General features: G+C 46.5%; 1 protein-coding gene across 2 annotated transcripts in view; it reads left to right on the forward strand.

The window, feature by feature from the left end:
- Positions 1–10,273, forward strand: part of EXOC3L4 (exocyst complex component 3 like 4) — a 28,179-nt gene extending 17,906 nt beyond the window's left edge. For both annotated transcript variants that reach the window (XM_068947143.1, XM_068947142.1), the window contains 5 exons: positions 2,693–2,807; positions 5,492–5,614; positions 6,338–6,490; positions 7,829–7,950; positions 9,879–10,273. In XM_068947143.1, coding sequence (XP_068803244.1) covers positions 2,693–2,807; positions 5,492–5,614; positions 6,338–6,490; positions 7,829–7,950; positions 9,879–10,041 — 676 coding nt within the window. In that variant the 3' untranslated portion in view covers positions 10,042–10,273. The remainder of the gene's footprint in view (positions 1–2,692; positions 2,808–5,491; positions 5,615–6,337; positions 6,491–7,828; positions 7,951–9,878) is intronic.
- The last annotated feature ends 1,300 nt before the right edge of the window (positions 10,274–11,573 follow it).

The raw sequence follows: 11,573 nt of genomic DNA on the forward strand, positions 1-11,573 counted from the left end.
AAGCCCAGGGGTGCTTCAGCCTCCAGGGCAGTCCCAGCCATGCAGATGTGCCGCTTCCGTGGCGGACCTGGCCAGCGAACATGATGTTAATTCATGGGATCACATGCTGCTCCAGGCCCCAGGAAATGATTTTTTGCTGAACCTCTGAAAAAGGTAGTCATCTCCACTCAGGAGGTGCTTCCTCCAGGGGATGAGCCAGCAGCTCCCAGAGGGATCTGCAGCCAGTTACCCAGACCCAGGGCTGGCCACTGGCAGGACCAGCCTTCTGCCTCACAGTCCCAGCCAGGCTGGAGAGAAGAGGACGGCTCCCTGGCTGGCCCCACTCTGGCAACCGTCAACCATCCCTCCCCTTTCTGGCCTAACTGAAAATGTTATCTCCAGCTCACACCACTGCAGTGGTGCCTGGCACCACCGGTGACAAGGGGATATATGCCATATATTGATCAGGCTGGTGCAGGGAGTTTCATGTTGCAGTTGTTCTTTTCCCACAGGGTATTGCTACTTCAACCCTCAGTAAGTACTACCGTAAGAAAGTCTCTAGATGGCACGATCTCTCCAGAAATGCTGTTCTCTCCCCCACCCCGCTGCTGCTGAGCAGCTGACACCTGCACGGTTTCTCTATGCAAGTGCGGCCTCCTTAGGAAGTTGCTGTCTAATTCCCTGCTGAGGAGTTGTAAAGTGGCAAAGGGAGAAGCCAATGCAAGGCATAGAGCTGGCAGGCGTTTCTGTGCTCAGTTAGCTCCACTGGATTTATTGTTGTGTCGAGTTGAATATAACAGCTCTAGTGTTGGGTCACTGGGATGGGACAAACAAGACCACACATGTGGGTGCCCCGACAGCATTATATTAGGGATGCTGGATGCGAACTTCAGGTGTTCAGCATTAGCATGGCTTTGGTTATGGATCTGAGCCCCCAGCTTGGGACAAGAGATTTGGTTTTGCATGTTTTGAAGTCAACTGATTCAGCTGGGAGCAGAGCCAGGCCTTTCCTCTGCAGAGCAGAAACAGAAAGGAGTTTCCAAACGCCCCCTGTTCAACCTGTGTCTGCACTAGCCTCTTCCCGACAAATGCTCGCTCACCGTGACCTTTTCATTTTCCCCAGGAAAACTGGTAGAGGGCAGAAATTTCCCGACAAAACTCTTTTATCAGAAATCACCTATTTGTCAAAATCAAACCTTTATGCAGAAACATTTGGCCAGTGAAACTGAATTGAGAAAGACCCCTGAAACTGTGAGCCCCAACACAGCTAAACAGGGAGCCAGCAGCTCCCATATGGCCCAGCTGCCATGTCCTCTGAGATGGACCCCTTTGGGTTGGGTTGGTTGGGTTGGTTGGTTTCCACACAAAGCTTCACAGGATCAGAGGTCCTCCCAGGTACACAGTAGAAGAACAACTGAAATCATGGATACGTGCATAGGATGGGGAAACTGTGTGCCTGTTTCACCTGGAAATTAGAATTTGTTTGGGATTTCTCCACTTGTTCACTGGAGATCATACTTAATGGACTTCAAGTTTCTCATCCCTTGGTTAATCCAACCGTTCCAATTGATGTTAATCCAGAAGAAGAGTACAGCAAAGTTTTTGTGCCTCATATTTCTCTCTAATTTTGGAGCAGTTTAGTTAATCTGGGCAGTCTCAGTATGAAGCATATGAACTAGTAACTGAGCAGCAACAGGGAACTGTAGCAGCAGTGCTCTGTAGTAGCTGTTTATGGACACACTGATACCTAGCAGCATATATGGTACATCCAAGGGAGCGCAGCCTTCTTCTGCAGGGAGATATCCTCACAAGGAGAGAGGGTGCACGCAGAGAGACATCGCCGAGCCCAGACTGGGATGGCACAGGCAGGGATGTGATGGCAAGTGAACCAGTGTACCAGCATGAAAATGCAGGGGCTGGGGTCCCCAGGAAGTCCACACCTGCCAGGCTGAAAGTGCAGGTTTGCATGGGCAAAAGCCCCTGATAGCAACTTGCAGCGTGGCCTTAGGGATCTCTGTCATTTGGATGCCACTGCCTAGATGGAGCATGTTACACAAGGGCAATGATATAAAGTGAGAACAAAGCCAGGAACCTGTAAGTGCCCCAAGAGTCTATACATATTGCTGAGGATTTCATTAATTGGTCAGAACTTGTATTTTCTTCCTCATTGGACAGTGTGAAACCTTCCAGAATTGCACACTTTCCGTAGGCATCTCCATGAATTTCCACCTCTAGAATTCACCATCCAAGTCACTGCCGATAAGATACTGAGTAGAGTGAGTCAGCCTGGCTCATGGACAGGGGGTTTTAACAGTTTTTTTTTTCCCTTCACTGGCTTTATTTACTTGTCTCTTGCACCATAAGCTTGTTGACTTTTTTCAGGTATTATTTGGAGAACATTTAGCAGAAGTTTTACTACAAGTAAAAAAGTAACAGGCCAGAGTTATTACTCCTTGAGGTTGAACTGCCCTATCTGATGAGGAAATAGGTGTTTTCTTGAGCACGGTTATTCAGTTCTGAATCATTTTCAGTGCATAGGATTGTGCAAAAAGAGTCGTTATTTAAACCCATGAAGTCTTGCAAGAGGAAGTACAGGAGATACGCAAGTTTAAACTAAAAAATACCCAAGATACTGGTTTGGCTAAATTGCTTACAGAAGGATAATGGTTCACTTTCTAATGTTAAATCAATGGTGTTCTCTCTCTCTGTCTAGGTCAGGCTTACAAACAGTGTTTAAAGTCAACACTGAGAAACTGCAAAATGTTTTGGCAGCTTTGACAAAGAACTTCAGAAACGATTTTTTTCATAAATTAAGAACAAAAACAGAGGTAAGAGGATCCTGGCCACCTTATTCCTTAGACATAAGAAGTATGTGCAGTACCACTGCAGAAACAGAGGGCTGTTGACCTTTCTTGTCTCTCCAACTAGACCACATTTTACAGTATATGAAATTATGGTACCTTCAAAATGCATCATGACAGCTTCATTGCAGACCCTCCTTAATCCAAAGTCATGCTTCCGGTATACTGGGAGCTTTTCACTATAAACAGTGATACAGTAGTCAAGCTGTTCATTTTAGTATAACAGCAACCGAAAAAAGTATATTTAGTGGCTTTCAGCATCTTTGCCAAGCCGGAGGGGGGAAACTTCACCCCTGGTGAAGCACCAGGGAAATCAGCCGAACAGCTCCAGTGAGACATTTTTCCTTCCATTAAAGGATTTGGATGTTTTAGGACTTCTGATTTCTGTTATTTATTCATAGACCTGCCACCATGGTCTGTTATTAACTCCTGCCCAGAAGCTATATGACAGCCTCTTCAGACAGAATAGAGTTTATTCTTACAGGGAAATTTTTCCGGTATGTTTTCATAGTGAAAAAAGATTGGTTCTTTCATCATGAGGAAGATAAAATTCTGGTATCAGCTGGGCTGGGCAAACTTGTGGTAAGAGACCTAAAAGGCAAGGTGTTATGATGCAGTTTGTGCTTCACAAGTGCTGTAGACAAGGCTTCCCACTTCCAGCCAGCTGGGGATCCACAAGCTCTAGCTAGTATAGCAAGAAAGATGGGAGAAATTAAGGTTTTGGTGCCACTTCTTTTAACCAGTCCTAACTCACTTTCTAAATCATCAAGCATGACTTTCAGAAGCAGAGACAGTCACGGAACAAGAGCCCTGCTCCAAGCCCCTTGGCCAAGGGGACTTTCCATTGACTGCAGTGTTTTGAATCAGAGCCTAAGGGGTGGGCACAGAAGGAGCTGAGCCAAAGCATTGAGCAAGAGGGCTGCAACACTGTGAAAAGTGAGAGGCAAAGCATTTATAAACAGTCTTTCAGAGGCCTGGGAGCACAGTGCAAGGGCACGGGCAGGAAATAATTGGGAAGAAGATTGCAAGGAGAGACAGCAATTCTGAGAGCTAAACTGAGAAAAATACAAAGGAGATATGCCAGAGAAGGGACATTTTGAACGTCATTCCTAGGAAAATCCCTTCTGGGTACCACCAGAAGTCTTTACCAGATAATGATGTGCTTCAACGTGGAGGCAGTTTAATTCTGGGGGAGCCGGCAGGTAAAAGGAGCCCAGCAGTCAATGGACACGCTTGATCAGAGCAGCTCATACCCAGGGCACATGTGAAAGGGTGCAGTCACTCCCAGGTCATCACTGACCACAAAGCATCAAGTTGGGGATGTTCCCAGTTGCCACTTCCCTACCACCACATCAGTGCAATGAGCAGAAGGAAAATCTATGTGAGACCTCACTCAGACTCTCAGATCTGCAAGGAGAAGAGGCAGACCCCTGCAAGTCCCATGAGAATAGGAGCTTGTTTTCCTAGTGGAGAAGGCTGGAGGGGTGGTGGATTACGGGGATAATTTTTGACATGTTCAATACCATATAACATTTCACATCCATAGCTGGTGCAAACCACTATGACACTACTGATCTCATACATGTCTGCAAGCCACAACCTGCTCTACCCATGCCTGGCTTTCCCCCAATTAATAGTCACATCTATTTCTTCATCCCTACGGTATGGACACTATAGTTTATTTACCAAAAGAAATCTAGCTGGTAGATTAGAAGAAATGAGCTGTCCCAAGTAAGCCTCTAATCCAACAAAGTTTAAGTGAAAGTCTGCTAACCAGGACGCTCAGCAGTGGCCTGCTGTCATACCTTGCAGAAAAGTAGCTGTGTCTAACTCCCAGTGAAGAGTAAGACAGATTTTTCACAGATATTTTTTAAAGATATTTAGATTTAAGATCTCTTTGATATTTAGACCAAGACTGATAAGATATTTAAATTTAAGATTTTTTTTATAAATGTACAAGGAGATGGCTAGCGTCAGAATAGGCCTGAGATTACAGCACATCTCCTCCCTGAGTGAGTGTTGAGTTAATTCTGAAATATCTCCTGCTCCGTAGAACAGCCCCAGTAGGAGTGATACTTCCCATGCCTGCAGCAACACACTCGTGCAGAAAGCAGAAATATGGGTCTGAATTCCCTTGCGTGAAGAGATTGAAGCTGGCTCCCTACACTCTTGTTAGGCATCAGAAACACAGAGCTGCTGCTTGAAAGATCTCCCCTCTCGTTACGAAGAAAACATTAACCATGATTGCACTGCGTGTAGATTGGGTGCACACTTAGTGCTCTGGCCATATGTCTTGGCTCAAGCCCCTCAGAGAAAGCAGGCAGACAGGTACTTTTGGCTAGTACATTAGTTAGAGCCATGGCCACTCATCATCGTCAAGGCGATCAAAGGGCCCGAGGAAATTTGGGCATCTCCTGGGTTAGGTAGGTGTTTCTCAGGGTTATAGTTTGGGATTTAGCTGCTTGTTTTTTACCTAGGTCCCACCTTCTAGTCAAATGGCCTGTTAGCATCTAGCCATTAATCATTTTGGAGAATCACTTATGTGACCTTGTGTATTTGCCTGGAGACCAGGGTTTTCTCTGGGTCCCATTAAACAGCATTAGCAATAGTCTGAATATTAGCAGTGACATCAGTGCATTGGTCTTTTTCAGCCACTCTTTAAAAAAATCCTTACCAAAGACTGGATTTTAGCTACTGAGAAGCCAGACTCGCTGGCGTCCGCTGTGTCACAGTTCTCCGAACATCTCCAGCACATGAAGGAGCCTGTTGGGCAGGTAGGAGGCTGTCTGTTCCAGTGCCCTATGTACAGCGCAGCAAACCAAGGTCCTGCCACGAAAGAAGGACCTGCAGTCCAGCCTGGAAACGCTCCTCTCCAACAGCAGCAGCTATTCATAAAAGTGCGGGTGTTGACATCCGGGATTTTAGTTATTATCTTACTTTCACATGAGAATAAGTAACGTCTTTTGTTTTCTGTAGTTTAAATAGGGGAACTGGTTTCATTAAAGAGGAACAAGCAGCTTTGGTGAACATTACCACTGAGCTTTGTAGTTCCATAAATTGCAGGCTTATATGCTTACATACCTTTATGTGCTCCTTCCACATCTGTACAGTTGTGAAATAAATGGGTAGGTAACAATAGCTCTATATTTAAAATCTGCAAGCACCATCAAAACCTACTATTAAAAAGTCCCAAATATCCCTTTTTGCTAGTGGAGACCCAAATTACCAATAGATAATCATGGCCCATTTCTGGGAAAAGAGTCATTTTATGGCTTCCCTGTGCTCATTGCCTTAGCCCTGTGCCTTGAAAACGGGACGTGGCCCCTGTGCTGAGCCGTTCAGCGCTGGCCTTGCGCAGCGTGTGCTGGCTGGCGCACAGCATTCATGCATCTCCTTTATACCTTCTGCTGTTGATAAAGACTCAAGGGCTTCCCCTGCCCTCTCTCACTGCCATAAATTTCCATGGGATTTGTTATCAGTTTTGCTTTTTTCAACAGGAACTTCTGTGTGATGTTCATAAGTACGTGGTGAGGGAATACATCACACAGGTCATCAAACCAAGACAGAAAATGAAAGGGGAGAAGCGGAAACAAGTGAGCGAAAGGATGAACCAGGAAGCCAAAATCCTTAATAATATGCTCATCGATCAGGTATGCAAACTCCTTCCGTGCACCCTCAAGGTGCACCTTTCCCAGAGGTACCATGACCCCATGGGCGCATCAGCCCTTTGGCTTCCAGGGGGACTGTGAGAGTACAGCTCTCACGGAGGGCAGCCTCACGTAATCAAAAAGTGCGTAAAACAGAGCAGACAAGGGGGTTCCTGCAGAGGAAGTGACCACGTGGGCACAGAGCCTGGCAGCTACTCTGCGCTACTACGCAGAGTGTGTGCATTGTAAATGCACTTAGCCCGTGGCTCCCTGATTGCACTGCCTGATGTTTTAACCCACTTTCAGGCCCACGGGCAGTTTATGTAGAGTAGTTAACGTGCTCTGGGATCACACCCATCACGAATACTTGATCATGGGCCTGTTTCCTTAAGACATTGGATGCAATTTGCCTCTATAAGATTCCTACCACGGGTACAGCTCATAGAGATAAACAGTGAGAAAATCAGTAACTCTTCATTGTGTGTGATGGGGAGAAAATTGCTGCTGTTTGAGTGTTTTGTGGCTAGGCAACATCAGTCTGGGATCCTCAGTGGAGCCAGCGTTGAATTCAGTTCAGTTCCCATTCAACCTGGAGGAAAGTCAGGTGTCTAGGACTTTCAGGTACTAAACCCCACCAGGATGGTTACCTACTCAAAGTTGGCACATGAGCTGCTTTTGAGTGCTGTAGCCAGCCCAGGGTGGCCCAGGTTGAGACACCTCCATCAGCAGCATCCCAGCACCCTGCAGGCAGCCTGCCCAGGCTGCCCATGAGCGCTGCTGCCTGGGTAACCTCCTAGGTGCGAGCGTGGCATGCAGTCCTGCACTCTGCTTTTTGAAGCCGCTAATGCCTTGGGCACTTTCCTGTCAGGTTTCCAGCAAAAATTCCCAGACATCAGCTCACAGCCCCCAGTGCTGCTGCAGCAGCTACCAGTGGGGTCATTTTTGCAATAGTTACGCTGGTGTTTGGGGATGCGTACGATAACTTCTCTGCAAGTAGGGCCTCAGATAGATAGGCAATTCTGAAGAAAGTTTCCCTACCAGCTTGAACGAAGCTGTGGTGAGGTTGGAGAACTGTAGAGCTTCCCCTCTTTCATGGGACTGGGAAGAGCCAATAGGGGTTACTTTCCTCCTAGTTGCCCCCTCTTCTTCGGTTACTCTGCCCCTGCTTTGCACATGGTACAACAATTAAAAAAAAAAAAACCTGTAAAAAGCACTGTTTTACAGCAGCAAAAACGACCTTCTGCCAAAGCTCTGTGCTGCTTTATCCTAAGCGTAGACAAAGAGGTGTTTTCCAGGTGTCATGCTTTCCACTGAAATCACCATATATGTAACTGTTTGTAGGGGTCTACCTCTGACTGGCTGCTTCCCGCCATACATCACATCGCTAACATAGTTGGGGAGAAGAAAAAAGACAAACTCAAGGCCTACGTTATGGAATTGTGTCAGGATTATCCAGATATCAGGTATGTGAAACTGCTACAGCAGCTCTGTGCTGGACTTCACCACTTCACTCCTGTGCCTTGGCCAAGCTCATGAGCTTCTCTGACCTGGACGTATCGGCACATTAGAGGCTATTCCTCAGTGCAAGGCGCCAGGAATAGGGGGAATGCTCTTATTTTTCTTGCTCAGTGGTTATATTCCTTCTCTTCCCCCCCCCCCCCCCGCCCCAATGGATCCTATAATACACACAAGTTAACTCAAAAACCTTTTTGTGTTATTGCTCCAAAAAAGTCTTGTCTCCAAGTCCAGTCTCCAGGCTGCTTTCAGTAAATTAGTAGTATTTGCACAGCTTGCCATTTTGCAGGCCTCAGCTTTGGAGCAAATATTTTGTCTCCTCTTCCCCAGATCAGACATCAAAGAGCAGGAGACAGTGAAAGAATTCATCTGCAGCTTCTGAAAGGGACTCAGCACAACCACTAAATTTTGCTAGAACAAATTGCAAATTCTTTCTTTTGTACTTTCCATTCGCTGTTCCAAAGCAGCATCTGCAAAATTTAAAACATTTTGCTGAAAAAATGAACAAGCTAATTAACTACTTCTGTGCATGGATGAGCAGCTGCATGCCAGAAGGCACCCCCTGAGCATTGAGAAGGAATATTAGGAGTACAGTTCGCCAGAAAATCCATTTCATCAGAGTGATCTCAAAAAAAGACCAAATGTGTTTACATTGGGTTATGGATTTATTGCTACATAACATTTGTGTAATCAGTGTAAACTGGGAATTTAACAGGTTGCTCAGAACACTGAAGCGGACCCTCAGATATTCAGAAAAAAAATGAAACTAAATCTATTTCCCTCTCCCAAAATGGAGGCTCAGAGTGCTTCATAGGTGTATTTAACTTGAATGGATAAGACAGGGTTTATCTGAGTGGGAAAATTCAAGACATGGACCTAAAAAAGAATATTGTTCCTAAGTAATTTTCTAGGCGAGCACACTTTTTCCACAAAAAGAATGCCTTGATCCTAATTACCAGATTAAGCTGATGAAGGAAGCAGTGCCTGTTCTAGGAGGGATGGGGGTAAATGAGAGCTGGTCAAAATTAGCTCTTTGAAAATAATTCTCCAGGCAGAAAAGTCATTTGCAGAGCTGGGATTTGTGGTACTTTTTGTAATTATCCTCAAACCCAGGTCAGGTTCTAAGGTTCATCCTTTTGCTGGAGCTATTTTCTGCCTTTGCATTATTAAGCAACATCATTTTTCAACAACTAAATTTGGAAAGCGAGGCGGAACCTGCCAGACCTGCACTGCTTCCTCTTCATGCCTTGTTACTGCCTCCCTTGAGCTCTCAGAGATGTTGCTGAAGCTATATATACAGAGATTACTGGAACAGGGCAGGTTTGCATGTTCTCTTTCCTATCTCTAATCTAATTAGTGCCTGTCAACTTCCTAAATATTACAACTTCCACTGTTTAACTCACAATAATTATTAAATAAAAGGTCTGCCGCCTCTCAGGAAAACCTGCAAAAGATGTTGCTTGCATTTACAGATGGAGGAGGAAATTCCCACTGGCACAGGCAGCAGGAAGGTGCAGTTTTCCCTTTGAGGGTTGGGCAAGAGCTCAGCTCAGCTTACTGGGCTGCCCCGGTGGCTGCAGACCCCCTTCCCTGGGGTTGCTCACACTGTAACTCACTCTTCCCCTAAGGCGAAGGGACTCCTCCTGGATAATGCATTAAACAGCTGGTTCGAGGCAGGATTTGCCTCCTTGCTCACAGGTGCCCCCGAAATGCCCTGCTCCCCCAACTCTCTGCTCGCCTATGGGACGGAGGCCAGGGAGGGACAGGAACCCGCCACGCACTTTGCTCTTGCCTCGTCCTGTCACTGGTTGTCACTTATCTCTCGGCTGGCTTTTGCTCTCCATGGATGAGCACGGTCTTGTTTGGCTTTTCACAGAAAGGAGCACATCATGGCGATTCTCAGACTCCGCGGCCTGGGGCAAGCCAAGAGAGAGCTGATCATTCGGCAAGGATACGGCCCACAGGAAGACCCTGACGGTGGGGCCAGCAGCACGCTCTTCGCTGAAATCGATGCTCCAACAGTCATCTGCTGCTTCTAAAAGACAATCAAAACAGAAATCAAAGTCCCCCCTCTTCCTACACTGCCTCTACATCGTGATCCCAAATCCTCCTTGTTCCTCTTCAAAAACTTAACTGATGTGGAGGAAGGGGCTCTGAGCTCAAAAGCCAAAGACAGCAGAGGTGCCAAGACCCTGACATCGCCCAAAGACCTCCGAGCAACACCTCTAGCAGTTTGTCCTCCCTGGGCTGAATAAACCGGTTATATCACTAGGAGGCTGCCTTGTTCTTTAGTCCAAGTTTAAGTCTGTTCTCAGCGAATAGGAGAGAGCCAAAAGGAGTTCACTCAGCGCTATATTACGGCCTGGGCTGTGTGTCACATGATTATATAGCAGCAGAGCAAGAGTTTCCTTCATAATTATCATCTCTGAGCAACAGAGGAGCAGAGTTTGGGCTGCGATGTGGTAAAGCCCCAGTCTTATTTCCTCCCTTGTGAGCCAGCTGGGGGAGCTGGCATGACATAAGGTCAGTAACATTGTGATCTGATGCCACAGACCACTACCTGCCTGAAGAGGGTACCAAACCTTGAAGGGTAACCAAACCCCACAGCTGAGATATGCAGTGTATGGACCACTACAAGACAGGACCCATGGCCCTTGTACCTCTGTCATTTCAGCAGATTTTCTTCACTGGCAGGCTCCCTTGCAAAATTTATGTTTGACCCAAGACCTGCTCATGCCATCACATCCTTTCTGTGGGGGCAGATGTCTCAGGATCAGACATGCCACGCCTCAAGGGAGGCAGGCTCCAGGTCCCCTCTGCCCTTGGGAAAAGGGCAGGTGGCAGGGGTACTGGTGGCAACTACACTTGGCTCCACAGCTATTTCCAGGCAGAAAAGGCACTTCTCTCATCACACAAGCTAGAGTTGTGGGCCATGCTCAAGCAGACTTCTGGAGCGGGCCAGGGAGAGCAGACCTTTCTTTTTGCTGTGGACAGGGTTTCAGATTTGGCGCAAAACTTCCAACTGGAGAGTAGAAAGTAGGTGTTTTACATGATGTTCCCTTAGTCCTTGTTCTTGTACATTTGAACGTACTTTAACGAAGCTGCTGCAATCTGTCTGCAATATGAAACTGTAAATGTTAAGGCAAACAGGCGTAGTGCTTTGGATCCGATCCTCACCTGATGTAAGCCAGCATCCCCCCATTGACTGCAGTGGAACAACACTGATTTAATGCTGTGAAAAATCCAGAATATTGCATTCGGCATCTGCATGGGAGACTTTACGAAGAGACATCCAACAGATTGTGGCTGCACAGAGCTGATTTTATTTAACCCGATTTATTCTTTAGGTTGCCTCTGCAGGAATTAATCCAAGACTCTGTACAGAGACATTTTAAAGGCCTATCAATTAACATGATAAATGTGGATGCGGCACAGTCTTGAACACTAATTTGTCTGCTGAAGAGACCAGGAGTTTAGAGCATCAACAGTGATTCTCTCTTGCTTCCCTTACCCCAGTTTTAACCTGAACAAATTTCAGCCCATGCGAGCAGCAGGCACCGATGACAGGCCA

This window comes from Struthio camelus, chromosome 5 (genome assembly GCF_040807025.1).
Source record: "Struthio camelus isolate bStrCam1 chromosome 5, bStrCam1.hap1, whole genome shotgun sequence".
In the NCBI taxonomy this organism is placed as follows: domain Eukaryota; kingdom Metazoa; phylum Chordata; class Aves; order Struthioniformes; family Struthionidae; genus Struthio; species Struthio camelus.